The 27,039-nt window shown below is 61.8% G+C and overlaps 6 protein-coding genes across 7 annotated transcripts; 1 reads left to right on the forward strand and 5 right to left on the reverse strand.

Moving 5' to 3' along the window:
- Nucleotides 1-191: 191 nt before the first annotated feature.
- On the reverse strand, nucleotides 192-7,338 carry CHLRE_05g241638v5 (uncharacterized protein). Its single transcript, XM_043062392.1, has 9 exons — nucleotides 7,148-7,338; nucleotides 5,223-7,000; nucleotides 4,724-4,876; nucleotides 4,214-4,291; nucleotides 3,832-3,884; nucleotides 3,461-3,602; nucleotides 3,191-3,247; nucleotides 2,805-2,899; nucleotides 192-2,594 (listed from the first exon to the last, which is right to left on the reverse strand). Exons 2-9 carry the CDS (start codon nucleotides 6,978-6,980, stop codon nucleotides 1,988-1,990), a joined length of 2,943 nt encoding a protein of 980 aa, XP_042924747.1. The 5' UTR covers nucleotides 6,981-7,000; nucleotides 7,148-7,338; the 3' UTR covers nucleotides 192-1,987.
- A 325-nt stretch (nucleotides 7,339-7,663) lies between these two features.
- Nucleotides 7,664-11,297, forward strand: CHLRE_05g241639v5 (uncharacterized protein). The gene is made up of 5 exons (XM_001691091.2): nucleotides 7,664-8,026; nucleotides 8,414-8,541; nucleotides 9,182-9,275; nucleotides 9,990-10,079; nucleotides 10,406-11,297. The coding sequence occupies exons 1-5, from the start codon at nucleotides 7,772-7,774 to the stop codon at nucleotides 10,583-10,585; spliced, it is 747 nt and encodes a 248-aa protein (XP_001691143.2). The 5' UTR covers nucleotides 7,664-7,771; the 3' UTR covers nucleotides 10,586-11,297.
- A 5-nt stretch (nucleotides 11,298-11,302) lies between these two features.
- Nucleotides 11,303-19,848, reverse strand: CHLRE_05g241640v5 (uncharacterized protein). 2 transcript variants are annotated; one of them, XM_043062394.1, is made up of 10 exons: nucleotides 19,433-19,848; nucleotides 19,194-19,344; nucleotides 16,643-16,957; nucleotides 16,316-16,529; nucleotides 15,613-15,995; nucleotides 15,101-15,176; nucleotides 14,578-14,715; nucleotides 13,839-14,281; nucleotides 13,366-13,579; nucleotides 11,303-13,149 (listed from the first exon to the last, which is right to left on the reverse strand). In XM_043062394.1, the coding sequence occupies exons 2-10, from the start codon at nucleotides 19,285-19,287 to the stop codon at nucleotides 11,670-11,672; spliced, it is 3,357 nt and encodes a 1,118-aa protein (XP_042924749.1). In that variant the 5' UTR covers nucleotides 19,288-19,344; nucleotides 19,433-19,848; the 3' UTR covers nucleotides 11,303-11,669. The 2 variants fall into 2 exon arrangements, with proteins under 2 accessions (XP_042924749.1, XP_042924750.1); XM_043062393.1 differs by having other exon boundaries at nucleotides 19,194-19,350.
- CHLRE_05g241641v5 (uncharacterized protein) lies at nucleotides 17,500-19,848 on the reverse strand. Its single transcript, XM_043062395.1, has 2 exons — nucleotides 19,433-19,848; nucleotides 17,500-19,350 (listed from the first exon to the last, which is right to left on the reverse strand). The coding sequence occupies exons 1-2, from the start codon at nucleotides 19,704-19,706 to the stop codon at nucleotides 19,292-19,294; spliced, it is 333 nt and encodes a 110-aa protein (XP_042924748.1). The 5' UTR covers nucleotides 19,707-19,848; the 3' UTR covers nucleotides 17,500-19,291.
- Nucleotides 19,849-21,772: 1,924 nt separating this feature from the next.
- On the reverse strand, nucleotides 21,773-24,308 carry CHLRE_05g241642v5 (uncharacterized protein). The gene is made up of 4 exons (XM_043062396.1): nucleotides 23,797-24,308; nucleotides 23,266-23,362; nucleotides 22,357-22,412; nucleotides 21,773-22,246 (listed from the first exon to the last, which is right to left on the reverse strand). Exons 1-4 carry the CDS (start codon nucleotides 23,839-23,841, stop codon nucleotides 21,806-21,808), a joined length of 639 nt encoding a protein of 212 aa, XP_042924752.1. The 5' UTR covers nucleotides 23,842-24,308; the 3' UTR covers nucleotides 21,773-21,805.
- On the reverse strand, nucleotides 23,773-26,668 carry CHLRE_05g241643v5 (uncharacterized protein). The gene has a single exon (XM_043062397.1). The coding sequence runs from the start codon at nucleotides 26,580-26,582 to the stop codon at nucleotides 26,382-26,384; it is 201 nt and encodes a 66-aa protein (XP_042924751.1). The 5' UTR covers nucleotides 26,583-26,668; the 3' UTR covers nucleotides 23,773-26,381.
- Nucleotides 26,669-27,039: the final 371 nt, after the last annotated feature.

Consider the following 27,039-nt stretch of genomic DNA (forward strand, 5'->3'; position numbering starts at 1 on the left):
CCTGCAATTGCGGCATGGCACGCAGTCACCCCTCCTGGCCCCATGAGGTTCCCCTTGAGTTCCCCGTTGAATGCAACTGATTGTAATGGAGGGACCTTGGCGACTAAACTACTCGACAACTGTGCATGTCATTTCTATGTCCTATCTCTTTGGTCATTGGAGCACACGGAGGCGACTCCAAATCCCGCAACCCTATGGATGCGAATTACAATTGAAGGGACAGTCCGACAAGCGGGGGTACACCGTACCCACGCCGCGAGGGACCGTCTCCGGCCCAGAGAGAAACACCCACCCCCTGGTTGACTGCCGACCTTCATAGCATCACGCGCATGAGTCGAAGCCAAGCCGAAGCCCGCCAAAGCCCCACCGCCACGTAACACCCCTCATCTCGTTTAGGTCTTTTGGCGGCAGCGCCAACGCAAAACAAGGCACGACAGGCCAGTGGTCTGCCGACAGCCCCATCAAACGCAAGCACCACACAAATATCACGTCCGAAGACGATGGCTGGCGTCAGAGACGCGCAATGTCTTGGCCCGAAGGCCCATGTCTGATAGTCTGTGCCGAGGCACAACTGGAACCGGAAGCCTAGCCGAAACACCACCAAGCCACAGCACACCACAGCCCCTCGCAAAGGGCGCACCACCCACCATCCGTCCAACCAACGACCCAGACCGACCCTCCACACAAGCCCCAGCGGCACTCGGAGACGAGAAGAGCCAACAGTCGCCCGGGCGCCCGGGCAACAGCCGCCCGTGCACACACACACCAAACCCGGGACTACCCGACTGCGGTCACCACGCGCCTACCGGTCCGTGAACCGTATGCTGCGAGCTAAAACCCCCAGGGCTAAAATCTGCAGAGCCAGGAAGACCGCAGACAGAGACGACGGCTGACTGGGCGCCACGAGGAAAGGCGCCGAGGAGCACACAGGCGAGGCACCGATGCGCCAGCCGTTGCGCCGGGCCAAGGGCGACCACGAGGGCTACCCACTACCTGCAAACACAGAAACCACTGACAACACAACACCGAAGAACTCATGCGACCAGCCGCCCGCGGGCCGCCATGGAACTTCGAACCCAAAGCTCGGCGCTGAGCGCCTGTCTGAACCCCAACCCTGTCTGAACCAATCTGATAAAAGCGCCCGGAACAGGCGACAAAAATTTGGAAACGAAAGCCAAGGTCGACAACTAAGATGTTGTGCGCCCCCACGCGAGCAAAGGCTCGCGGGCTAGGGGTTGAGCCCTAGAGGCGACGTATAGGTATGCGGCGACAACGTGCACTATGGAAGCATCGCAGCGAACCCTATGGAAGCATCGCAGCGAACATCTTCAAAGCTCTCCTGCAGGGACGTTCCGCCGTTGTCGGTCCGATGTTCGCCGGCAATGCGCGCTGAATGCAGACAAGTGCACTCTTCCCTGCTTTACATGCGCAAGCCGTGCCCACAAGAAGTGCCTGGACCACCCGACGCTAACTCACGGCACCTCCGCACCTCTCCGGACGAACGCACACGGCACGTCTGCCCAACGCTATGTTCGGTCCCCTATACTCAATCCCAATCCCGAACCACACCTGCAGCGTTTGCCAAACTTCCCAGTATAAAACGCGCACGCCTACTAACGCACAGCCTACATCTGTTGTAACAACATCTGCCGTGACGGTTGCCGCACCATGCGCGGCCAAGGCGGGAACCTACCTAAGCGATCCAATTGCTCGCCTTCCTGGCTTCCTCACTAATCTCAGGAGTCTACCGTCTATTGAGCCGCCCAGGCTCCACTTGCACCATCAACCACACCCCCTGATCCTCTTAAAGTGCTCTACCTGCGGAACCATTCACATCATACTGCTGGAAGAATGCGGGTGGGAGACGTGGCCTCTACCGCTCACGTGCCACTTCATCAATGCGCACACACTCACACACGCCCTCGAAATCACAATCACTCCCTGCCTCGCTGCCAGTCTCCGCCGCCAGTTTCCGCCGCCGGCGCAATCACTCGTCGTCGTCCTCCTCACCCAATTCCTGGCGCCCCCGCTTGCCCGTCGTCAACGGAGCCGCCGCCTTGCCCCGCCCGTGGGCCCCTCCCGCCGCGGCCGCCGCCGCCGCGGCGGCCGCCGCCGCCAGCTCGTACGTACGGCCGCAGGAGTCGCAGGCGCCGTAGCGCGGCGGATGGCCAGTGGAGGCGCAGTGGCTCAGGTGTGCCTGCAGAGACGGCACGCCACGCGCGCGACACCCGGGGGCGTTGCACTTGAGTAGCGACCCCGCCGACGCCACGCCACCACAGGCGCCACGCCCGGCACCCGTTGCTGCTGCTGCAGCCGCTGCGGCACTGCCGGACCCCGCCGGCCCTGCTGGCAACCCCGACTCCAAATCCTCGTAGTCGTGCGCCGCAAGGGGCCCCGCGCCCGCGCCGTCGCCGGCGGGCGAGTCGCTGGATCCAGATCCAGATCCGGATCCAGGCCCGGGTCCGGATCCGGATCCAGCAGCGGCGCGCAGCTGCACCGGCTCTCCGATGGCGTTGCGGCAGCCGGCGCAGGGCGAGGGCGAGGAGTGCCACAGCCGCAGCGCGCGGAACAGCTGCCCCGCCGCCAGCACGTCCCTGCAGCATGCGACCGAGGAGGTCAGCGGGTTAGTCAATGCGAGTCAGCGAGTCAGTCAGCGAGTCAATCAACTACGGAGTGAATTGATTTGTTTATAGTAAGAAGGTCACCATGGCTATGGTGGGGCAAGGCTATGCAAGCACCCTGCGCCCTTGGAAACGCGGTTGCGCTCAGTGGATCCTCTTGGGACTGGCCGCTACCGTACTCACAGGCTGGCGTATTTGAGCTGGTGAGCCGTCAGCTGCGGCGCCGCCCAGTTGCTGCGGCTGACGGACTTGGACTTGTGCAGCGGCACACCCAGGACCTGTGTGGGAGACGGACAGCAGGGGCGTCAGCGGCAGCGGCAGCAGCAGCAGCAGCAGCAGCAGCAGCGCCATCAGCAACCAGTAGGTTGGCGTAATATAACAGATATTATTAACGGACTGTTGCGATATTTCCTCCGCCTCGCCGCAAACCGCCAGGGGCACCTCGTACAAAGCGGCCACCTTCAGCGGCGACCAGCATCAAGCACTTTGTATCGCGCCGTCTGGCCGTGACGCACTCCCTGCACCTCCTCTCCGTCCCCCGGGCTTGGACTCGGCGACTTCCCCCTCACCTGCCGCGTCAGTCGCGCTAGGCCGTAGCCGTGGTAGCCCAGGGTCCTCGCCACCTCCTGTTGGGGGCACACGCACACGCACACGCACACAAACGTGGGCGTCATTTGAATTGCGGCGCGGAGCGGGAGCGGTGGCGGTGAGAGCCTTGACAATGGGTGTTAAAGCCCTGGTGGGGTTTCGCAACAAGAGCTACCACGGCTGCCAGCCGCAGGCCTGGAAACCGCCGCCTCGAAACGGAAACCAACCACCTTGCAACCGCAGGCGCGCACCTGCAGGTCAATGAAGCGACGGAAACGCGCCTTGCCGATCCCGAAGGTGCTCTTCATCTTGGCCTCGTCCGCGCCGTCCCAGCCGAAGCCCAGGATGACCAGCGAGGGGTCAGACAGGAAGGCGGTCACAGGGGCGGGCAGGCTGCGGAGGAGGCAAAGCGAGCAGAGGAGCGGAGGAGCGGAGGAGAGAAGGGATTGGTGAAACTCGCACGACAGCGCAGCTAGTGGCAAGACGGAGAGGGAGTGGAGGAAAAGGAGGGAAGAAGAGGCAGAAGACAAAGGCTCCGCACAACCTCATCATCACATGCTTTCACAGCTCCGGACTTGTGTTTACAGCTTGTGTTTTAGAGCTGCAGGCCTCCGACTCTTACATGTACCCCATGGCGCTGACGCGCAGCAGCACGCAGGTGGTGGCGCTGGCCAGCTGCGAGGGCGAATGCGAGGGGAGCACACACGGGCATGCCGTCGTATTATTGCATCGCATGCACGGTCTTTGCGCATATATTTTCTTGTGCTCTTGAGCACGCGGATACGGCGGGGATAAGGATTCCAGCGTGAGGGAGGAGACTTAGAAGACCAGGTGGAGTTAGAAGGAGTGGTATTGCTCGGAGCGACCGCCCAACTCGGCGTACCTCATCATCGCCAGCATCCCAAAACCCTCAGCACCAAGAGGCAGTGGCGCACACGCTCATACGCATAACGAGTAAAGTGGCTCTGTATCCCTCAAAGTAGCACCCGCACATTCGCACGCACCTGCACCAGAGCCACCGGCGAGCTGCGGCCTGCCACTGTCTCGGGCCGCCACTCCAGGTCGATGGCAATGACGCGGTCCTGTTTTGTGTTTGATGCCGTTGAGGTTGTTGCCGTGGATGCGTTCTATGTGATACGGTAGCTATGGTGATCGTGACAAGATGGCCCAAACCCGCAATGGCGACTATTGACAAGCTGCCGGATCCCTTACCCGCCGGATGCGTTATCCCATTCAAACAGCCTACGCTCCTACCTCCGACCGCCTACCCCGGGTGGGGTTGACTTTCCTCTTTAGCAGCTGCCCCGTGCCTCCGCGTGCCCCAGCACCGTGCCCCGCCCACTCCCGATCCCAACCGGTGGCCCCTTCCTCTCCCCTCCCCTTCCCTCCCCGCGTTCAATGCATCCGGTAACGCTTTTCCAACCATCTTGCAACCCCTCCCCCCCGCTTGTTTTAGTTGGGTTTGGTTTAGTTTGGGCTGGTATTACAACCCCTCCCCTCCCCGCGCCCCTCACCGTCATGCTGGCCCGCAGCCGCAGCAGTGCGTCCTCCACGTGCTTGACGCTCTCCACGCAGTAGGCCGCCAGCCCCTCCGGCAGCACCAGCTTCTCGTAGCCCCGAGCCAGCGGGTAGCGAGCCAGCGAGCCGGGCGGCTCGTCGAACACGGCCTGCGGGGTGTGGTAAGGAGCGCGGTGTGCGCGTGAGGTGTATGCGTGAGGTAAGAGAGGTAATTACGCGTTATTTGTGTGTAAAATGGCACCAAGGAAAGCACCGCGTTGTTTGTGCGTGCATGTGGCATACCGTATATCAGGTTGCCCCGAGGGAGGTGGTTGACGTGAAGTGCCTTCGCAACCCGCAACCACCAGCTCACCGCCCCGTCACCCACGGCCCGCCGCCGCCCCCCTCCCGCCGCCCTCCTCCTCGCTCTATTGCATCGGATTCGTTTGGGCTGGTAACTACACCCCCCCCCACACACACACACACACACGCGCGCGCGCGCGCGACCTCGCCCACCTGCCAGTGCAGCGACGGCACCTTGACCTCGAACCCACACCAGGCCGGGCCCGCCGCCACCGGCGCCGTCGGCGATGCCGAGCCCTGCCCCGCCGCTGCCGCCGCCGCCACTCCTTCCCCAAGCGCGCTGGCGCCACTGTACAGCGGCATGCGAGCGCGGCAGCCCCGCGCGGGATCACACGGCGGCACCGTGGTCAGCACTAGGCGCGGCGACGCCCCGTTTCCGCCACTACCGCCGCCGCCTCCCGCGGTGCTGCCACCAGCGCCCCCGCCCCTGCTGCTTCCGCCCGCGGCCGCCCCCGACGCCGACGCCGCTCGCCCCAGCGCGCTCGCGGCCAATGCCGACAAGTCCACACGTGCCCGCTTCGCCGCCTGCCCCGCCTCGCCCTCCGTCGAACCCGAGGCGGTAGCAGTGGCGGTGGCGGTGGCGGTGGCAGAAGCAGCCCTACCGGACCCCAGCCGCTCCGTTGCGAGGCGCCGCAGCGCGGCGGCCCGTGCGGCCGACACGGCCGGCGCCGCCGGGCCGTCTGTGTCAGAGCCACTGCTCGTGTCCTCTGACCCACCGCCCGCGCCGCTGCTGCCGAGCAGCAGAGAGGAGCTGTGGGCACAACGCATTGCCGTGGTCGCCTGCGTCCCAGCGGCGGCGGCTACGGTGGCACCAGCGGCGGCGCCTCCGCCGCCGCCGCCGAAGCGCTGAGCAAGGAGAGCCTCCGCCGCGCGCCGCTTAGCGCTCTTCGCGGCGGCCACTGCCGCCGCAGCTGCTGCCGCCGTCACGCCTGCAGTTGCCTGACCCGCCGCTGCCGCTGCCGCTGGCGTTGCCACCAGGCCACCCCAGACGGCGGCGGCACCGCCGTTTGGCGTGGCCGCTCCGGCGGCGCCGCTCTCTTCCCCGCCGCCGCATCCCTCCGCCGCCGCATGGCCGCCTCGGCTATTGCATCCGACATCAAGACCAGCAGCAGCCTCAGCAGCCGGTGGAAGCCCGAAGAAGCGCCGTTCGTCATCCGCGTCCGCAAACAAATGTCCTGCCCGCGCATGCGCATGCGCATGCGGCTGCTGCTGCTGCAGCTGCAGCTGTAGCAGCTTGCGCTTGGACCCGCACACTGGGGCTGTCGCAGCCCCTGCTGTGGCTACTGCTTCCGGGGCTGCGACGCCCGCCCGCCGCCGCAGCAGGTGCAGTTGATGCGGAACGTCGCGAAGGTCTGTCTCATAGGAGCAGGAGGCCCGTGAGGAGGCGGCGGCTCTGGCAGCGGCCGCCGCCGCCGTCGCGGCCAGGGCGCCGCCGCTGGCTGGGCACTCGCTCAGTTCCGAGCTGGTGGGGCTGACGCCGTGCTCCATCCTATAATGCTGCTGCTGTTGCTCCTGCGAAGTGTGGCCTTTCTCCTGAGCCGGTTGCTGATGCGGCTGCTGTTGTTGTTGTTGTTGTTGTTGTTGCTGCGACCGTTTCTTGCCGCCCTGCATCGCCGGCGCAGGCCGCAGGGTGGTCATGCTAATTGCCACTGCCGGGAGCCGGCCGCCCAACGGGGCGCCCACGCCGAGCAGCGATGTGCGTATGACGTCAACAGAAGGCCCCAGGCGCGCGCTGTCCTCCGGTCGGCTCGTGCTGGCCACCGGGAGCTCCTGGCTGCGTATGGCGATGGCCTGCGGCTGCGTGCCGAGCAGGTCGCTGAGCAAGAGCGCGGTGCCGCCGCTCGCTCGCAGAAAGCCTGAGGATGCGAGAAAGCTAGCGCTTCTTATGCCGTGTGGCAGCGTCAAATGCATAAGGTCCGCCAACGCAGGGCCTGCACGGGTCGGGGGAGCAACGATTCACCATCTGAGCCGGCGGCTGGTATCCAAGCATCAATGGAAATAAGCAGATCACTTCAGGGCTTGTAATTGCGTGTGCAAGCACTCTGTGCTCATTACGGCCGCCTACTCCAAGCCCTCACCAGTTTGTGTGCACGCCCTGCCACCGTCAAGGGCCTCTTAAGCCACGTAATCAATAAAAATAGATTCAAGCAAGACCTAGAATTGCTGTGCGGCCAGAACGAGCCAAAGCTGACAAGTCGAGGCCCTAAACTCCTATGCAACAGTGATGGCTGCACAGTTTGTATGCGGCTGAGCCTCAATGCAAATGAACACTTCATGTGCTAAGAGAATGCGCCTTTGACTAATGACCAGAACTCGTCCGGCCCAATCGCCGGCACGCCACGCGCCCCTATACCCTTCCGGGCCCCGAGCTCCCAACTGTCTGGGCCATGTCCCAAAGGTCATTCACGACTGTCACCGTCTGTCACCTCAAGTTGTGTGTCAAGTTTATGTTGAGCTATTCTGCTGCTGGTCTTGCCACAGGAATGCCCCTTGTCCTGCCAGGCGCTTAGCGCCAGCGTGTGGCTGAGCGACAATCTGACACTCGGCAACTTGAACCCAAAACCCATTCCTGCTAGCGCACAAACTTTATTTAAGTACTCGCCTGTCGGTTTGAAGTCATCGACCTTGCAGAGCGGCTACGTTTTGGCGACAAGCTTGCAGACACAAGTCGCTGTGCCTTTACTTAGCTACACCCAGTCGTCATGCAATCTCAGCAGCTGCGCAGCGGCTGCCGGCAGGGCGCGTCGGCGGTTCCTCGCGGCGGTCGCCTGCCAGTCGCGACGCCACACAACATTCGGCCGATGATTGCTGCAGCCCCCGCAGCTCGCCGGCGCTCGAACCAGGTCGTGTTGGCGGCGACGAAGGCTGCCCCCAAGGGCTTTGGCGCCCAGAAGCAGGGGACGAAGGGCATCGCTGCCGAGGCGCCATGCCCATGTGGCAGCGGGACCGCCTACGAGGTGGGCCGTTGAAGCAACCGGGGGGGGGGGCTCGGGAGAACGAGACAGGGTGGAAGCGGGGAAGAACAGAGTGACGCGTGGGGAGGGTGGGGGTAAGCGGGGGAAGCTGGATAGGTAGGGGTCGATGTGGAGCGGGGCGGGGGAAACGGTGCAGCGTAAGAGGCTAGCGTGTGTCAGATGTAGGGCGGGGGTGGGGGCGGGCTGCGAGGAAGCAGTGCCTCAGCGGGGCCCGCTCAAGGTGCCGGACGCCCGACGTACGACAGCGCAACCCTACCTACACCACAGCACTCTTCTCGCTTCTCCAACATCAACACACGAAACACACGAACACACATGTGTACACGAACACACACGAACACACGAACACACGAAAACACCCACAAACAGGCCTGTTGCGCGCCGCTGCACGACGGCGCGACGCGTGCCGCCACCCCGGAGGTTCTGCTGCGCTCGCGCTACACAGCCTACGTGGCTAAGAACCCCGAGTACATTGCGGAGACCACCCACCCCGACAGGTGGGCGGGGTTAGGCTAGGGTAGGGTTGGGTGGGGTGCGGCGTGGGGTGCGGAGTGGGGTGGGGTGGGGTGGGGTGGGGTGGGGTGGGGTGGGGTGGACTGGGGTGGGTAGGGTTGGGGTGGGTTGGATTGGGGCGGGGCGGGTTGGGTTGGGGTGAGCTGGGGTGGGGTGGGGTGGGGTGGGATGGGGTGGGGTGCGGAGTGGGGTGGGTGGGTGGGTGGGCGGTTGGATATAACGGGGTGTGGGTTGACTGCCTGGTGGGGGACTGCTGGACTGAGGTGGACCGTATGCGCGTCGTGGCGGTGGGTGGTGTGTGTGTGTGTGTGTGTGTGTGTGTGTGGGAGGGGTGGGGGCAACGCGAGAAGCACACAAGGCCTGTTGTGGCATGAGAAGTGGGCCTGTGGGAGTACCACCGACACGGCCACGGCCAGGGCCAGCCTGCGTGTGCTTGTGCTGTCTGTTCGTGTTTCTGCAGCAACTGGCCCAAGGGCGCCCCCAACCCCAGCCCCAGCCTCAATCCCGACCCTGCCACCCACCCAAACCCCACCACCACCCAAACCCCACCACCACCACAAACCCCACCACCCATCCAAACCCAACCACCCGCCCACACCCACCCACCCGCCTCGCCCCGCCCAGCCCCGAGTACTCGGGCTCCCGCACCGCCTACATTCGCGACGTGAAGAACACCATGCGGCGACTGGACCCCATGGGCTTGGCCATTGTCAGCCAGGTGGGTGGGGTTGGGGTGGGGTGGGGTGGGGTGGGTGGGTGGGGTTGGGATGAGGTGGGTGGGGGTGGGTTGGGTTGGGTTGGGTTGGGTTGGGTGGGGTGGGTGGGGGTGAGGTGGAGGTGGACGTGTGTTTGTGGAGGACGTGTAGCGCGCTCAAGTTGTGTGTTGCCAGTATGCGGGGGTGGCTGGGGTTTGGGTTTGCAGCGGGGCAGAAGCAGAGAGGAGCGGGGTGTCCTGTAGTTTCTGGATTGGGCGGGGCCGAGGTGGGATGTGTTTAATTGTTTTATGGGGTCGGGTCGGCCGGTCGGGGATCGATGTTGGGCTGGAAAAGGCTGGGAACTGGGTGGACGCTCAAGAGACGGCCGGGGCTGGGCCGCTGGCGAACGGGCCCGCAGCGCCAGCAGCCGCCCACTCGGCCCCATGCCCTACCACACCCCTAAACTTACCCGTAAACTTAATGCATGTAACGGTGTAACCCCTCAGTACCACGTCCTCCCCCTTCCACCACGTCCTCCCCGGCCTTTGCATGCGCCTTCCACTGCCCCTCTCTCGCCACCCCTCTCCCGCCACCCCTCTCCCGCCACCCATCTCGCACCGCCCCTCTCCACCACGTCCTCCCAATGCACACAAGCATACCGACACCCACACCCACACCCACCCGCACAAACGCCCTCACAAACGCCCTCTCACACGCCCTCACACGCGCCCTCACAGGACGCCGGCGCCACCCCCGACGAGGCCTTCATCACCTTCCGGCTGCAGCGCCGCATCCGCGACCCCGACGTGCCCCGCAACGCGCCCGAGGTGTGTGGGGGCGCCCCGGGGGGCGGGCTTGGGGACTGGGGACTGGGGACTGGGGAGTGGGGGTGGGGTAGGCTTCCCCGAGCGAGCGGTGGCATTGGAGCAAACCCCGGTGTACCCCGGGTTGGGGGTGGGTAGCCATACTAGTGCGGTGCGCTCATCAAACCCGCCTGTCGGGCATCCGTTCCCTCTATCCTATTCCAGCACAAATCCAAAGCACGCGTACATGAACGAAAACGGCAGTCTTCCCCGCCTTGTGCTTTATCAACACACACACACACACACACGCACACACACACACACACACACACACACACACGCCCCAACAGAATGACGAGGTGGTGGAGCGCAGCCGCTTCGCACGGGTGGGCGGGCGCTGGTTCTACATGGACAGCAGCTTTGTGGAGGAGGGCGGAGTCAAGGCTGAGGGAGGCGCCGGCGCGGGCGCGGCGGCGGGCGCGGCGGCGGCCAAGAAGGAGGAGAAGAAGGGGCTGTTCGGGCTGTTCTGAGCGGTGCAGTAGCGAGGTTGTTTCGGGCTGTGATGAGATGAGGTTTAGCGAGATCAGCAATGATGTGATTAAGGTAGGATGCGTGGGTAGGATGGGCAGCGGAGCTGGGGAGCGGTTTTGCCTCGGATGTTGGTGTTGGCTCGTGGCGGCGCTGCCTTGCTCAGGTCTGAGCATGCCTGTGTGGCCTTCGGGTTTCGTTGCGGTTCCGTACGGTTCCGTAAAATGCACAATAACAGTGGCTCGGCCAGATGCGACAGGGCAGACGGGTGCTGCGTAGTCCCAGTTGAGGGGAGTACAAGGTTCACGGGACGAAACACGCAGTTGCATGTCGTGGGTGGGACTGCGCGCGTGTGTGCGGACACGTACGGTACGCGGTAGGTGATGCGTGAGAGGATGAGGACTACTTGAATGCGCGCGTGCGTGCCTGGCTGCTGAGTGCTGGAGGGGGCATTTTCGCGCGCCCACGGTGCCCCGTCTGCTGGAATGCAGACGCGGATGCATGCAGCCATGCACACGACGCACTCGCACGCCGGACGCCCATGCAAAAGGAAGTGGTGCCGTGGTGGTATGTGAGCGGTCGTTGCTGTTACAGCCCCCACGGTGTGTTAGCCCCTAGTTGTGGGGTACACGGATTATTGTATCTCGACCACTTCCAGACACTGGCTGGCTCGTGAACTGCGTCAGCAGGTCCTTCTTGTAACCAATGCAATCTCTGACTTCCAGACTTGAATACGGTATTAAAACCAACGGCCACTTGCGGCGCCACGGCACGACGCCATCACAGCCGATGCCCTTACTTCATGCACGCTGGCTGGCCTGAGACATCCCTGATTACCGGTTCCACGCACACTTGCCGAACATGCCGGCGGCAGTGCCAGTCAGTGCCACATGCATCTTCAGACTTCCCCAGCAAGGTTAAATGGTCGCCGCTCAGGCTTTTACAAAACAGGTCGTTGCTCATGCTTGAAGAAAAGCGGCGAGAAAGGCCAGGGGTCGTCGGAGGAATGCGGCTGCCGCAAGCAAGCGGAAGCCATGCATGCGTGCTCTCTGAGCCACACTCCACTCATCATCTACTCATCCGGCTCTAGCCGTAGTACTCATCCAGCTGCTTTGCTTGCATGAGGCGACTGGTGCGCTGCCGCTGCAGCTGCGCCTGCCGGCGCGAAGGCTGACGGCTGACCCCGCCGCCTCCACCATCGCCGCCGCGACTCCCGCCGCCGCCACCACCACCTCCGTATTCATCCCCACCGCCACCGCCTCCCTCATTTGCTGCCGGTGACGGCCGCTGCAGGTCCCCCGAGACCCAGCGGCCGATCGACGCCGTGGAATCGTGGCGGGATAGGTCCTGGCGGGAAAGCGCGCGCGACGGCAGCTTGTGCAGCTGCTGCTGCTGGCGGGAGGCAGTAGCAGAGGCGGCGCGGCCGTCAACGACCGCCGCTACTGCCGCGCCTCCGCCGCCGCCACCGTACATCATCATGGGCTGCAGCGACTGCTGCTGCTGCTGCTGCTGCTGCTGCTGCTGCTGCTGCTGCTGCTGCGACTGCTGCTGCTGCTGCTGCACGTAGGCGGTGACGGCGGCGGCGGTGGTGGTGGCGGCGGCAGGCGGGTACATGGGATACCCGTACATTCCCGCCGCTCGGACCTGGCCTGGCGACGGCGCTTGGCGGGAAGACGCCAGCACCAGCCCTGTGGCCTCGGCACCGCCGCCGCCGCCGAAGCTGCGGCCGCCGCCGCTGACACCACTTGCATGAACGGCGCTGCGGCTGTGGCTGTAGCTGCGGCTGCGGCTGTAGCTGAGCAGCCCTGGCGCTGTAGCACCTGCTGCTGCTGCTCCCGCCGCCGCCGCCGCGGGCGATGCGATAACGGCGAGGGCGCCGCCGGGGCCGACGTCCTGGTTGTGCTGCATGGCTAAGTAAATGACGCCTAGGAGCACCAGCCCCAGAACCAACGCGCCACCCATGGCCAGGCCAATTATGACCCACCAACTGATGTCGACGCTGCCCGCCTTCCCCGCCGCCGCCGCCGCCACAGCCGATGCCGCCACCGTCGCAGCTGATGCCGCAGCCGCAAGCATGCTTGGCGGCGGTGGCGGCGGCGGGGCAGACGGCGACGGCGCGCCGCCGCCGCTGCCACCGGTGGGCGGCGCTGTGACGGCGGCAGCTGCGGTGCTGCTGCTGCTACTGCCGCTTGTTGTGGTGCTATTGTTGCTGGTGTCACCTGCAGTGGTTGTAGCAGGTGCGTTATCAGTTGTGCCGGCGGTAGTGGCCTTCTGGGACTTGATGTAGAGTGGGCCGTTGCGGGCATCCTCGCTGACTGCGTAGCGTATGAGAAATCCGTTGTACCATGTGATTGAATCATAGATGGGCCGGATGTGCGTGTCGAACTGGATGCGAGCGCTGGTGGTTGTATTGACAAAGAAGGTCTTGTCTACATCGCTGTAGCGGCTGAGGTTGTGCAGCAGACGGCCCGAGGGGTGGTCGAAGACGCACAGGCTGTCGCCGGGGTAGAGGTCTGACATAGAGCCAAAGATGCTGTCCCGTGGTTCTCGGAAGATGTCCGAGTGCCTGCGATCAATTGTGACACATGCGTGTGTTAGATCTTAGAAAGCATGAAGGGAAAGCAAGGGCGCGTGTGTGTTCGGCGTTGGTCGTTGGGGCCAGGTTTTTATGGGTAGGGCGCACGGTTACAAGCAAGCAAGGAGGGTCGCGAAGGCCCAGAGAACGAAGTGGCAGGCACGTGCGTGCAAGCAAGTAGTTACGGCATTGGCGTCTGCAACTCACTCAAGCAGCAGCGTGAGCCCCGCCCCTTGAGGCAGGTCCAACAGCCAGGAGCAGGTGAAGGGCCCCGTGTAACGCCGCAAGTCGTGGTTGTCCAAGAGCCAACTGCCAGTTGGCACGGCGGTTGACCTGATGGCGGTGCCGTTGGCTAGGGCCGACCCTTCGTCTACCGCCAGGCGCCAGCGGTAATCACTCGTGATGAGGGACCCCATCGAGCCTGTTGCAAGTGAGGGATGTGCGTGGGTGCGGATAGATGCAGAAACAAGATCAGATCATCGGATGCATGTGTGGGTGTCCATAGCTGCCTTGGCCCCCTCGTTCGACGTCGGTTGACCACGCCGGCACGCCAGCAGCCATCCAGGCAGCAGGGTGCCACTGGCCCTACGCACGCACGCGCAAATGCGGACACGCCATCACCAGGTAGCTAGCTGTGCGGACGCTCTCAAGTTTGTAATCCCAAACAAGCAAGCGCGTACCGTTTGCGTGGAAGGTCCGATCTCCCGCGGTCCGCACCACTCGCAGCGGCTCGCACAGGGTGTTGTTTGCCACCAGCGCGCCGCCCGTGTATCGCACCGGGTCGCCGCCTTGCTCCGGCCCGGGCAGGCCCGCCGGCAACACCCAGTAGCGCATTGCGAAACCGGCCCGAGTCGTCCGCTCGTATCGCGGACGAATGTCAGCGCGAAAAAGCACACGGATCATTCGCGTGGCGCTGCCGCTGGCGTTGGCAGCGAGCGAGGCGGCGTTTGAGAAGTAGTATCCCCGACCAGCCGTGGTGAGGTCACGAAGCACCAGACCAGACGAGTCGCCACCAGATGTACCCGAACCTGGCTGCAGCCCGGTTTCGTCGTACACGGCGAGAGAGTCACCGTACAAACCGTAGGTGTCCTCAAAACTGTAGACGCGATAGATGTCCTTGAAGCTGCATGCGTGCAATGCATGCGGGCGTGGCGGGTGGGCACCAGGTGCGTGTGTACAGTATCGTAGCTACAAGCAGTGACAAGTAAGCACCGGCCGTGTCGAAATCCGGTTAGTTGCATATACCCCTAAATTGAGGAGCTGCCACTCCTGCCAGCCACTATTGCTCCCGCAGCCCGCGGAGCCAGGTGGCGGATGGAGCGCCTCGCTCGGCTAGCCGCACTGACGCCACACCAGACACTCACACCAACCCCGCCGCCCCTGCTTCACAGCCCTGCACGCACAGCAGCAGGGACTCACTCGAGGGAAAGTGTCAGGTTGGCGCCGCTCGGGATCTCGAACAGCCACGAGCAGTTGAAGGGCCCGGTGTAGTCACGCATGTACCAATCCTCGTCCCCGTTCATAATGGGGGGTAGCGGCGGCATAGGCGTGGTGGGCCTACAAAAGAAAGCATAGCAACAATGCGGGTGGCACAGCGTCGACCCATCACACCAGCAGCATTAGGAAACTGGTAGAAAGCAGCTGGGGCCCGATGTACTCCTCGACAACATATGCGAGGGAGTGTCCAAATTGAAGCAGCAGGCAGGCATGACGCATGCGAGCAGCTGTAAGCGCAGGTTGCACGCGTCCTGACATCCGCGGAGTGTTTTGACTGCTGACAGCAGCAGGTAGCTAGAAGCGCACGCACACGCATAGTAGGTGGCCGCACGACGGTAGATACATAGAAGCGCACGCACACGCCCAAAAAGAAGGCGGCCGCACGACGCCCGCACACTCCATCTCCAGCACGCACGTGCGCACGCGCCACGCACGGCACACGCACCTCACAGCTGTCGCGTTGTCCAGGGACAGCCCCGCCCGGGGCAGGCGCCATCGCATGTCGCTGGTGAACCAGGAGCCTGTGCGCACGTGTGTTTACGGCGGCGGGTGCGTCACATTATCAACAACAGAGCGAGCGAGCCTGAAGAAATTTCAGGGGATGGTGAGGGGCGCGCATGGGAAACCGGCGATGTATGGGTGGAGTGGAAACCCGCAAGGAACATACATACCGTATGCAACTAACGCCCGGGAGCCGCTACAGCAGCCTTGCACCAGTAGAACTATCATGGCGCCTGCGCCCTGCCCCCTGGCCCTTTGCCTCCTGCCGCCTGGCCCCCTGCCGCCTGGCCCCTGAGTCCCTGCCCCTGGCCCCTGCCCCCGGCCCCCTGCCGCCCCCTGGCCCCCTGCCCCCTGCCGCCCCCTGGCCCTCTGCTCCCTGACCCCGTGCCCCCTGCCCCTTTTGTCGCCTGCTCCCTGCCCCCTTGGCCCGGCCCCCTACCCAGACCGCGCGCTCACCGTTCAAGCTGGTGTAGCCGCCGGCATGCACGACGCGAAGAGGATCACACAGGGTGTGGTTGGCGGGCGGCGCTGCGGCGTGGATGGGGTCGCCGTGCCCCGGCGGCAACACCCAGTACCGCATCACAAATCCCTTGTAATAGCTGTTGTTGCCCCACATCGCGCTGAACGAAACCCGGGCGCGTTGGATGCCACCGCTGCTGCTGCTGCTACTGCTGCTATTGGTGCTGTTAGCACCGCCGCCGCCACCGCCGCCGCTGATGGTGAAGTAGAGCCCGTCATCGGCGAAATCCAGATCTCGGATCTGGCGCCCGGTGTCGTGGTCGTACACGCCGAGCGTGTCACCGCCATCATCGCTGAAACTGGCGTCGATTGTCGAGAAACTGTGAGTAATAAGTGCGTATGCGGAATGGGGTGGGGGTGTGGGCACGGGAGTGTGCATGTGGGGTGTACTGGTGTAGTCGTTAGGTTCGGGTGCGGCACAGAAGGCAGGGGCCACAGGCATTACAGAGATGTGGGAGGGTTGGGGGCATCGGCACAGCAGAAATGGAGAACTTAGATAGCGTTACTGTACCCCTTGCCAGGCCCACGATGAGCGAATGAACCCTTGCTGCATGCACCTCCGTGCACTGCATTCCCTACGTCTCCCTGCCTTTCCCTGTGAGATATTGCCGCCCGCGCCCCCATCCGTCCAGCCACTCACTCCAGTGACAGTGTCAGATCCGCGCCCGCCGGGGGCAGCTCGATGATCCATGAGCAGTTGAAGGGCCCGTGGGACTTGTACGGCGTCAACCACTTGTACGGATCGGTTAGCGGTTGTGGAGGCGCGGCGGCGGCGGCGGCGGTGTGGGTGGCGTTGTCCAGGGGCAGCGACGCGTTCGCCAGCCGCCAGCGCCAGTCACTGCTGAACCAGGAGCCTGGGGTGCCGTGGGTTGATAATTTAGCTGCAATCCAATACAACTATATTGGCTTAGCAGCTAGCTAGCAACGGGTGGAAGCGCGCACATGTGTGGTTGCTTGGGGGCCTTACCTTCCGCGCTGGTGTAGTAGCCTGACCCGTGCACAATGCGCAGGGGCTCACACAGGGCGTTGTCTCCGGAATAGCCAGCAGCGCCGCCGGCCGAACCACCTGGTGGTGCTGGCGTGCTACTACTGCTGCTGGCCCTGCGCCGTGGCTGCTGGACGCCGCGTGTCGGCGGCACTGCCGCCCCCTTCTGCCTGGCTAGCCCGCTGCTGGTGCGCACTGGTTGATGCGGTGCCGCCGGCATGTCGCCCGTGCTGATGCCGGCCCTGTCACTGCTGCCGCCGCCGCCACCACCAGTTATCATGAAGGCCTGTGAAGATGCTGTGGGCCACGCATACGTGCGCACGTACATGCACGATATCAACAAGTAAGGTAGGTGCGGGGATGACAGATATAGGTAGGTATGTTGATGAGTGAGTTTTTGCGCGCCGCTTTACTATTTATATATGTGTATGGGCAAGACTGCCGATCAACCACACATAACGAGGCGTGTACACAACTTGCTTGCTTGCGTGCGCACGCATGTGAGGGAGATGCCCGTGTGGCCTGCCTGCTTTCGGTGCAATGAATGGTCTGGCCTGGGGGGAGGGGAACGCCGCGTCGCGTGCGTGCATTGCATGTTGTTTGAGCGGGCAAGTGCATGCGTGCCACGTGTGGCGCCCGGCCTGCTGCTGTATGGATGGTACTGCCTGCCACACTCAGCCGAAACCCTGCCCCGACGGCGGACAGCGCCCGTATTTAAATCACATGAGTAGTCAAGGGTATTATGTCCCTTGCTGAATGTATGTATGGCAAAGTCCCGCCTGCCTGCTCTCGCTCCGGTGTAACGCGGGTACTTCCCGTTCCTGACAACTTCGAAGGGCCTTTTCCCGTCGTTACAATTGGTATCGAGACCAAACCCCAAAATCCATGTTGCGGATGACTAAGGTCATGGGGTCGAATCCTGCGTACGTCGGAAATAGGTTTTCGCTCAAAAAATCGACACTAGGGGGCTGTGATGCGAACCACTTTCTCGACGCGGTGACGGCTGGTGCCGGCTGTGGTGTCTAAAATGGTTTCTGGCGAGCAGTCACATTCGCAGATCCACCCGAGGACGTGTGATCCAAGGGGGGGAGAATGTAACGCGGGTACTTCCCGTTCCTGACAACTTCGAAGGGCCTTTTCCCGTCGTTACATCCGGCAATACACGCAACACATAAAGCAAATAAGTGTAGTTTAAGTGCTGACCAAAGTGGGTGGATACACATGAAAATGCCTGAATTTATGTACATGTTACCATATATATTAGTGTGCGGTGACGGCAAGCAAGCAAACGTTCGTGTCTTCAGGTCTGGACGGACTCTCAGGCAGACCCCTCAGGCAGCGCGCGCCGGCTTGCCTTTTTCTGGCGCAGCATGGACTGTACAAGTAGCAATGTTCATTGCTACAAATACAGTCACAAATAGAGCGCGGGCCTGCAACAGCAGCACAACGTGGCGCCTCATAGTGCTCCTGACTGCGTAGAAGTGGCGGGGCGCGCGCCCGCGTGCCAGCCAAGTGTGTCTCCGGCTGGCTCGTGGAACCAAAAAATATATCCCTATCCAAACTATGGAGCGCGCTCCTAAAAAACTCGATCGAGTGTGTGTGTGCGCGTGGTCACTTTGCTTGTGGGTGGACGTTCAACGGCCTCGCTCGCATTATTGCTGCGCTCGTTCACTCAAATGCGAGGGGTGAGCTCAGTTTATGCCCATATAGTTTAGGATTATTGATGCAGCAGCCTATTACCCCGCCGGTCGACCCATTAATTACGGGAATTCAGCAGTAATCACCATTCCGCAGCAGATTGGTCTCGGTCGCGCCACCTTGCGCTGTGCATATGGAAATTCACGCATATGCTGTAGGCGACCATTTAAGGAGCCTGCATCGCCCGTTCGGCGCTACAAACTGCTGAAGTTCTGCAATGACTGTTGCTTCAATCGGTTTCAACGCATGGAAATTAGCCAGCGTATGCAATTATTTTATGCGTCCATTGGTAGCAGGCCGCGGGTACTTGAGACTAAAACCCCCTCACCCCGTCGGCTCCCTCTTTGATTTATTTCCTATGCGTCCATCCCTTGCCACGACCAAGCGACCAAGCGAGCGACCAAGAACACAGTTTTATTCCTGAACCCGGGCAGACCCGGGTTGGCTGAGGTGGACATCCCGTTGCCCGCGCTCGACCCACCCGGGTGCCACTCCCCGCCTAAGCTGCCACTCCCTGCCCTGCCCATTTGGGCCTGCCCGAAACCACCGGAACAATTGTCCACCAGCGACTCTACCAGCAGGCCAATCGAAAGTCGCTGGGGGACAAACGTTCCAGTGCCATACGAGGGGTGTGGCAGGCAGGTGGCGGGCGGGTCAAAACCTGTTTTTAGTCGTGGAATTGAAATCTCTTTAGCGCGCTGGATGCGTCTCGTCGAATCCGGATCCGCTTTTGTGACAACCAACTCCCGCAAACATTCGACAAGTTGTGGGCACCGTCCACCAGGGGTTCTCACGGCTCCCACACACACGCGCAGTCCAGCCACCACTTACTTACCTGGCGAGCTGCCGGGTGTTGTGCTGATGCTACGGTAGTCGCCACGGCTATCGCCACGGGATGGCTGGGTGAAGCCACGTGTGCCCGTGGCCATGACCTCAACGGCGGCAACGCCACTGCCGACGGCAAGGCTCGCTCGTGGCCTGCGCCCCTGCAGCTGCAAGGCACAGGAAGGCGGGAATAAGCGCGTAACAGGACACGTGTGCACATACCCACCTACCCCTGTCACCGCCACCTACCGCGTGTGACGCCCGTCAAAGACGAGCCCGGCTCCTGCTGTAGCGCCGCCAGCTTGGTGAGCTGGTTGGCGGTGCTTCGTTGCCGACCACGCCAGCAGCCGCAGCGCCGCGGTTCACACTTCCCCAACTCCGAATCAAGCACCGGCCTAATCTGTGCCTCATAGCACTTCCCATGCACCACGGCACTGGGAGCTAGCCCCCTGCTCGTCGATCGCGGCAGGAGGGAAGAACTGGCCGAACTTTGCAACCGAAGTCGTCCGAATGCCGGGTCCATTGGCCTGGCCTCACACAGCTCACACCATAAAATAAATAGGACACGTTCCTCGATCGTGATGCGCTCGGAGCGTTGGCATGGTTCAGTGATTCCCGCCTAAACTTGCGACTGGCCGCATAACGCCTCCGTGCCACTGTTATGGGTGCCTTATATGTATATAATAAGCTTGGCACTACAGTTTAGGCTTTGGGCCATGGACTCACGACCCCCGGCCACGAATCCTGGAGTTGCACCTGGGTGTGCGATGGGACAGTGGCTCTTCCGCCCGCTTTCATTTATTTACAAGCGGTACCACCTGCTGTTTGGAGCCAACACAGCGACCAAACTTGGACGTGCATCTTGTTGGCAGGGCATGTATCTTCGGGGAGCGGCAAGAAACAGGCCCCAACGCAGGCCCTCGGGCGAGAAAGAGTGGGCATTTCCCGGGATGCATTCTTGACGCGTGGGGCTGCTTACCAGGGGAGCATACGGTCCCCGAATCCCGCCAACTCCCCCTTCCCGGCATACCCCTGAAAGATGCAAGCCCTGTTGTTATTTTGTTATCGATGCCCCGTGGACAAGAAAGGTGGGGGGGGGCTGAGCCCACGCCACGTCTCCAGTCGGAGGCCGCAAGCGTCTACCTCATCTACCTGACATTGCCGCATTGCGTGTGGCCGGCGGCTCTTGTCAAAGTTAGTTGCTGTACAATAAATACCATAACCAGCAGGGCCTCCTCAGATAACCATACCGTTTCCACCCACCGGCAGTTCACGCACGTTCTGAACCTGCCAACCCCCTGTTACTGACAATGCTCTAAGAACCCCTCAGTCCCCTCTCTGTGAACGTCGCATGGGCACGCATGCAGCCGCCTTCATCCCCCTGCACCCCCCGCATCCATTGCGTGTCTTCTCCTAGCTCAATGCGCACTGCTGCCGATTGCATATACACACCATCCGCCACACACAGCCCCACACCTCCATAGGCAGTCCCCGCCCGGCGACGGGGAATACCGTCAGTCCCGGGACGGTGGGTGCGCGTTACTTGCCACTTGCACACGCACTTGCCCACCCGCTGCACTGCCTTTTCTGCACGTGCCCGGCAATGCATTCTTGTACTCCCGCTGTGGGAGAAAACCACGTTCCCATCGACATATCCCCTGGAGAGGGATGACATCTTGAGAGGAGCAGGAGTAGTGCCGCGTGTACTTTGCACGTGCGGCGTGCGGCGCGGTACCTTTCGCAACTACCAACGACCTAACTAACACACCTGGATCACAAACGGGCTTTCGCGCAACTGCCAACGAACAGGGGTGGCACGTGGCGTGACGGTTGGCGCTCAGCGCGACTGGGAGCTGGTAGTTAAGAGGGGGCGCGTGTGGGAAGCTGCTGTGGAGTACGGCGGAGCTCGGCGGGGGTGGCGGTTGGCGCGCAGTGCGAGTGGGAGTGCGTAGTTGGACAGCGAGGCGAGTGGGAAGCTGCAACAGAGTATGGCGGAGCTCGGCGGAGGCTGGCGGTTGGCGCGCAGTGCGAGTGGGAGTGCATAGTCGTGCGCGTGTCGTTGGGGAAGCTGTGTGTGAGCTGCGTGTGAACTCAGAGAGAAGCATGGGGCTGACCCCTGTCCATGGGCTGCCTCTAAGCGCACACGGTTTCACACGGTTGACACGGGTACCTCCGCGGGGCGGCGCCCCCTGGCGCCGCCCCGCGTGTGAGTTCGTGTGAGGATGCGGATGACTGCGACCTAGATGCGGGGGAAACATGTCCGGTTGCGCGACGCGCAAAGCGCGCCGTGGCGGAGCGTTTCCCTCCCCAGGCTGGTGGCGATTGCATCAGAGCGCACACGGTTTCACACGGCTGCCAAAGGGACGGTCGCTGCTGGGGCGGCGGCAGGGGGCTGAAGAGAAGGAACTAGCTGGAGTGCATGAGAGTCGCTGGTGTGCACGCGCGGGCGGGGCGCAGGGGAACTCGGCGGAAACTCGGCGGAAACTGGTGGGGAATTCGTGCAAAACTCGCGTGAAACTCGGGCGAAATTCCAGCAAAACTTGGGAGTTGCACCAGGCTGCGAGAGCGTAAAAATAATTGCAGAATTTGATATATGTTGCGAGATATATAAACATGGATGCATCAGGTTACTTTCATCGCCTTGCGCAGCGCGCGATAGGCGTCCTCATGCAGCTGGTTCGCAGGCAGCCATTCCGCTGTAGGGAACCCTTTGACTTTTACTAAAAGCTGTAGATTGCCACCAACATACTTGTCGAGAAGTGTGTTTCGCCATGCACCTGCTCGCGCCTGCCCAATTCCTGTTGCCGCCGCGCTTGCCCCCGCAGGCTTCTTCGCGGGCGCTGGCGCGGCGGATGGCTCTTGTGCTTCAATTGCGCGCGTGGCCTGCTGCTGAGTGGTCGCAAGAGCGCGAGCAACGCGCCGCACCTGGCGCTGCTCCTGCGCGGCCTCTGCCTGCCGCTTGGCCCCACCCGCCACCCTGTCCGTCACCTCACCACGCACCAACTGCATCTCTGACGGACGGTACAGGCGCCGCTTGCCCTCCACAGCGAACCTATAGCCCTTCTGCCGAGTCACGGTGTAAAAATGTCCTGTGAATAGGTGGCCTTCTCCTTGTCGAACAGCCCCGTGCCCTCCAGCAATCGTACGCGGTCACCAGGCTTGAACCCACTCACCACGCGCGTGTTCTTAGCATGCTGCCCCTTGTGCAGCGACAGCATGAAACCCACACCTGCGAATGCCTCATCAGAGGGCGGAACCCCACCACCACGCTAAGAAAGTAGCAGTTTTTGGCCCTGGGTGCCGTGGAAAGGCACCGGCGCCCGCTTTTAGCATATCCCCCGGATCACCCCTGTATCTATGATACAAACTATGTTGGCGGCAAACACCCCGGGGAACTATAGCGCGAATTCTCGGGGACTTGCTGAGCCATGCCTGTCGCCGCGCCTGAATGCCGAGGCGCCCCGAGTTGCTCTGGCCCCGCGCCTAGCCCGATGAGCGTCGGGCTTGGGGAAGGTGTTGGGCTGGGGACTGCTTTGGTTCTGTGGCAAGGGAGCCTGTGGTGTGCGTAGATGGTGCGGAATCCCTACACGCGTGCCGGGCCCTAGGCCTGTCCCAAGCCCAGACAGAGCTCGTGTGTCGGCGATGGGGTAGAAGCCGCGGCCCCGCCGCATGCCCATTGTATGCAGAGTATGTCGCTATCTATGTCGCGGCCCCCCATGATTCTTCAGGGGCTCAGCCCATTTTTCAGCTATACAAAGCTGACACCCCCTTGTTTCTGGGGGGCAAGCCCCCCACACCCCCCAAAACTTTGCTAAACCCTGAGCTTTACGGGCCCAGCCGTTTGCTCAGGAAACGGCCAAAGTGGCACTTTTTTGCTCAGGATAAATAAGATAAGAACCCGTGGATTCTCCTTGGTCTGCTGAGTGCTGCGTGCTGTTGTACAGGTCAAACACCTTGAGCAGGAGGTGCGCTATCCCGCATGCACGTGTCTATGTAGCCTGATGTAGCCCTCAGCGAGTAGCTGGGTAGAAACTCGATCAAAATTCACTGAAACTCAGTCAAAACTGACAACATACTCTCACTGACATGGGCTATGATGTGCAGGCCGGGGACCTGGTAGCGACCCTGCATGAAAAGCAAGCCACGCACGCGCGCTGCACAGCTGGTACCAGCTGGTACCTGCAACACATGTAAGCGGGGAAGAGCATGAGTAATGTCTTAAAAAGCGTGCTTTTCCCCAGTGCTACCTCCAGGGTGGTCTGGCATTCCTGACACGGGCTGTTTCAGAGCCGCTCAGCCTCTGGAGGGATCTGCACAGGCCTCTGGAGGGCTCTGGAGGGCTCAGTAGGGCTCAGTAGGGCTCTGGAGGGCTCTAAAGGGCTCTGGAGGGCTCAGGAGGGCTCTGGAGGGCTCAGGAGGGCTCTGAAGGGCTCTAAGGCGCTCTGAAGGGCTCTGCCAGGGGGGGGGGGGGAAACAAATCCCATACACTATGCCCCGAAACCGCCCGGGACCCCCTGACCGACAAAACCGTCCCGTAGAGGGGTTTATACCCCTCCATTTATTGTAAAAGTGGTGCCAATCGACTCCTCTCATCGAGATTTGTCTTGTCATACCGTTTCTGCACTTAGGCGGTGACTTTGACAGGTCCGGGATTCCATCCATCGAAATCCCTCAACCCGAGGATGTGCCCCGATTGCTTTTCACGCTATCCAATGAAATCGTTAAGACGCCCATCAGTAAACCATCTGTACCCAATCCTAAGATCCTAAGACCGTTGCGGCAGGTAACATGACCCAGGGTCCCAACAAAGTTGGCGCCTGAATCCCGCGCCTTTCGCCCCGCGAGGAATTGCAACTTATATATCGCAGAGCTAAAGGCTCACAGCCGCACAGAGAGCCCGCGAAACGGCGCCCCTCAGGAAAGACGACTAAAATGCATGTCGTCGCGCACAACGTAGTGTCCCTGCAAATGCTTACGATGCGGCAAAATGTTCATAACGCTCAGTTCAGCTCTTGTCGGGGGCTAACGAGCTGAACCTGCCTTCATCGCGCCCTCAGTAACGCCACATCGCATTTTCTTGCCGCGGCGCCATAGACACCGTGATATAATTCACAATGTCTTTAAGTACATACAAACGTTATAACAACAATTCGTGCACGATAACGAGCACAGCTGCTTCAAGTCGCTCCCTAACGCAGGTCGCTCCCCGCTGTGGCAACGCCATAGGCCTCGCGGGCCGCGCCTAAATGACTTTGACATATATGAGGCACTGCTTGACATGGCAGAGCTCCAAATCCGTGCGATGCACCTTGCGCGTTCCTGGGCATGGCATTGTTGCGCCGTTGCCCAGGAACGCGCAAGGTTCCCTGCACAACTTTTCCGACATGCTCTGACAACTCCCTTCTGCAAGTTCGACCACACAAAATCCTGCAGCCAACTCGGCGCAACAGCTGCGTACAACCGGCGCCACCTCCAGCCCTGCTGGGCCAGACTTACTTGCCTGCTGCTCGTGCTTTACACTTCAACTCTTGCATTATTCTGTTCCGTTCTCGGCCTTGCCCTCCACTCCCGCCTGCCTTCTCGCCTGCCGCGCATCCCGGCGTGCCAACCGCCCGTTGCCCGCCATGCTCACATCGACCCCCTCCCCCTCCCTCCTTGGAGGGACATCCCCACAGACGTCTTGCACCGGGGTCCGTACGGACTACAACTTATATATCGCAGAGCAAAAGACTCACAGCCGCACAGAGACCCCGCGAAACGGCGCCCCTCAGGAAAAACGACTTGAATGCATGTCGTCGCGCGAACCGTAGTGTCACTGCAAATACTTCAAATGCGGCGAATTGTTCATAATGCTCAGTTCAGCTCTTGTCGGGGGGCTAACGAGCTGAACCTGCCTTCATCGCGCCCTCAGTAACGCCACATCGCATTTCCTTGCCGCGGCGCCATAGACACTGCGATATACTTCACAATATCTTTAAGTACATGCACACGTTATAACAACAATTCGTGCACGATAACGAGCACAGCTGCTTCAAGTCGCTCTATAACACAGGTCGCTCCCCACTGTGGCAACGCCATAGGCCTCGCGGGCCGCGCCTAAATGACTTTGGCGTATTGCAGACGCTATTTGACCAGAGTCACAGGTGCAAATCCGTGCAACGCACCTCGCGCGTTTCTGGGCATGGCATTATTGCGCCGTTGCGCCAGCGAGGACTCGTATGTTTTCCAAGACCTGCGCAGCATTTGCGACATGCTATGACAACTCCCTTCAGCATGTGCTACCACACAAACTCCTGCAGCCCACTCGGCGCAACAGCTCCGCACAACCGGCGCCACCTCCGGTCCCGGGGCCCTATTTCCTTGCCTGCTGATCCTGCTGTGCCCTCCAAGTCTTGCTTCGTGCTGTTCCGTTCTCGGCCTGCCACTCCCGCCTGCCTTCTCGCCTGCCGCGCATCCCGGCGTGCCAACCGCCCGTTGCCCGCCCTGCTCACATCGACCCCCTCCCCCTCCCTCCTTGGAGGGACATCCCCACAGACGTCTTGCACCGGGGTCCGTACGGACCCCGGCTTTAAGACGCCCATCAGTAAACCATCTGCACCCAGTTCAGTGACCCCGGGTCACTTGGCGGTTCCCCCCGAAATCTCGCCCTGTAGCGCCCGCGCGCATTTCCATAATATTCCTCATAATGCAAAAGGCCGATGCGAGCAGAGACAGCCCGCGAAACGGCGCCCCTGAGGAAAAACGACGTGAATGCATGTCGTCGCGCGCACGGTAGTGTCACTGCAAATACATGAAATGCGGCTAAATGTTCACAATGCTCAGTTCAGCGCTTGTCGAGTACCATTCGAGCACAGGTGCTTCAAGTCGCTCCATAACGCTGGTCGCTCCCCGCTGTAGCAACGCCATAGGCCTCGCGGGCCGCGCCTAAATGACTTTGACATATACGAGGCACTGCTACACATGGCAGAGCTGCAAATCCCGGCGATGCACCTCGCGCGTTCCTGGGCATGGCATTATTGCGCCGTTGCGCCAGCGAGGACGCGTCTATCTTCCCTGCATCGCATTTGCGACATCCTTTGGCAAGTCCCTTCTGCAACTCCTGCCACACAACATCCTGCACCCAACTCGGCGCAACAGCTGCGCACATCCGGCGCCACCTCCGGCCCAACCTACTTGCCTGCTGATCCTGCGTCGCACTTCAAGTCCTGCTTTCTGCTGTTCCGTTCTCGCCCTGCTCTCCACTTTCGCCGGCCTTCTCGCATGCCGCGCATCCCCGCGTGCCAACCGCCCGTTGCCCCGCCCTGCGCACATCGCCCCCTTCCCCCTCCCTCCTTGGAGGGACAACCCCACAGACGTCTTGCACCGGGGTCCGTACGGACCCCGGCTTTAAGACGCCCATCAGTAAACCATCTGCGTCGAGTTCAGTGACCCCGGGTCTCTTGGCGGTTCCCCCCAAAATCGCGCCCGGTAGCGCCCGCGCGAAATTTCATAAGATTCCTCATAATACAAAAGGCCGATGCGAGCAAAGATGGCCCGCGAAACGGCACCCCTCAGGAAAAACGACTGGAATGCATGCCGTCGCGCGCACCGTACTGTCACTGCCAATACTTACAATGTGGCTAAATCCTCATAATGCTCAGTTCAGCTTTCGTCGGGGGCTAACGAGCTAGACCTGCTGCCTTCATCGCGCCCTCAGTAACACCACATCGCATTTTCTTGCCGCGGCGCCATAGACACCGCGATATACTTCACAATATCTTCAAGTACATACGAACGTTATAACAGCAATTCGTGCACGATAACGAGCACAGCTGCTTCAAGTCCCTCCCTAACGCACGTCGCTCCCCATTGTGGCA

The sequence above is a fragment of the Chlamydomonas reinhardtii genome, chromosome 5, assembly GCF_000002595.2.
Source record: "Chlamydomonas reinhardtii strain CC-503 cw92 mt+ chromosome 5, whole genome shotgun sequence".
Taxonomy (NCBI): domain Eukaryota; kingdom Viridiplantae; phylum Chlorophyta; class Chlorophyceae; order Chlamydomonadales; family Chlamydomonadaceae; genus Chlamydomonas; species Chlamydomonas reinhardtii.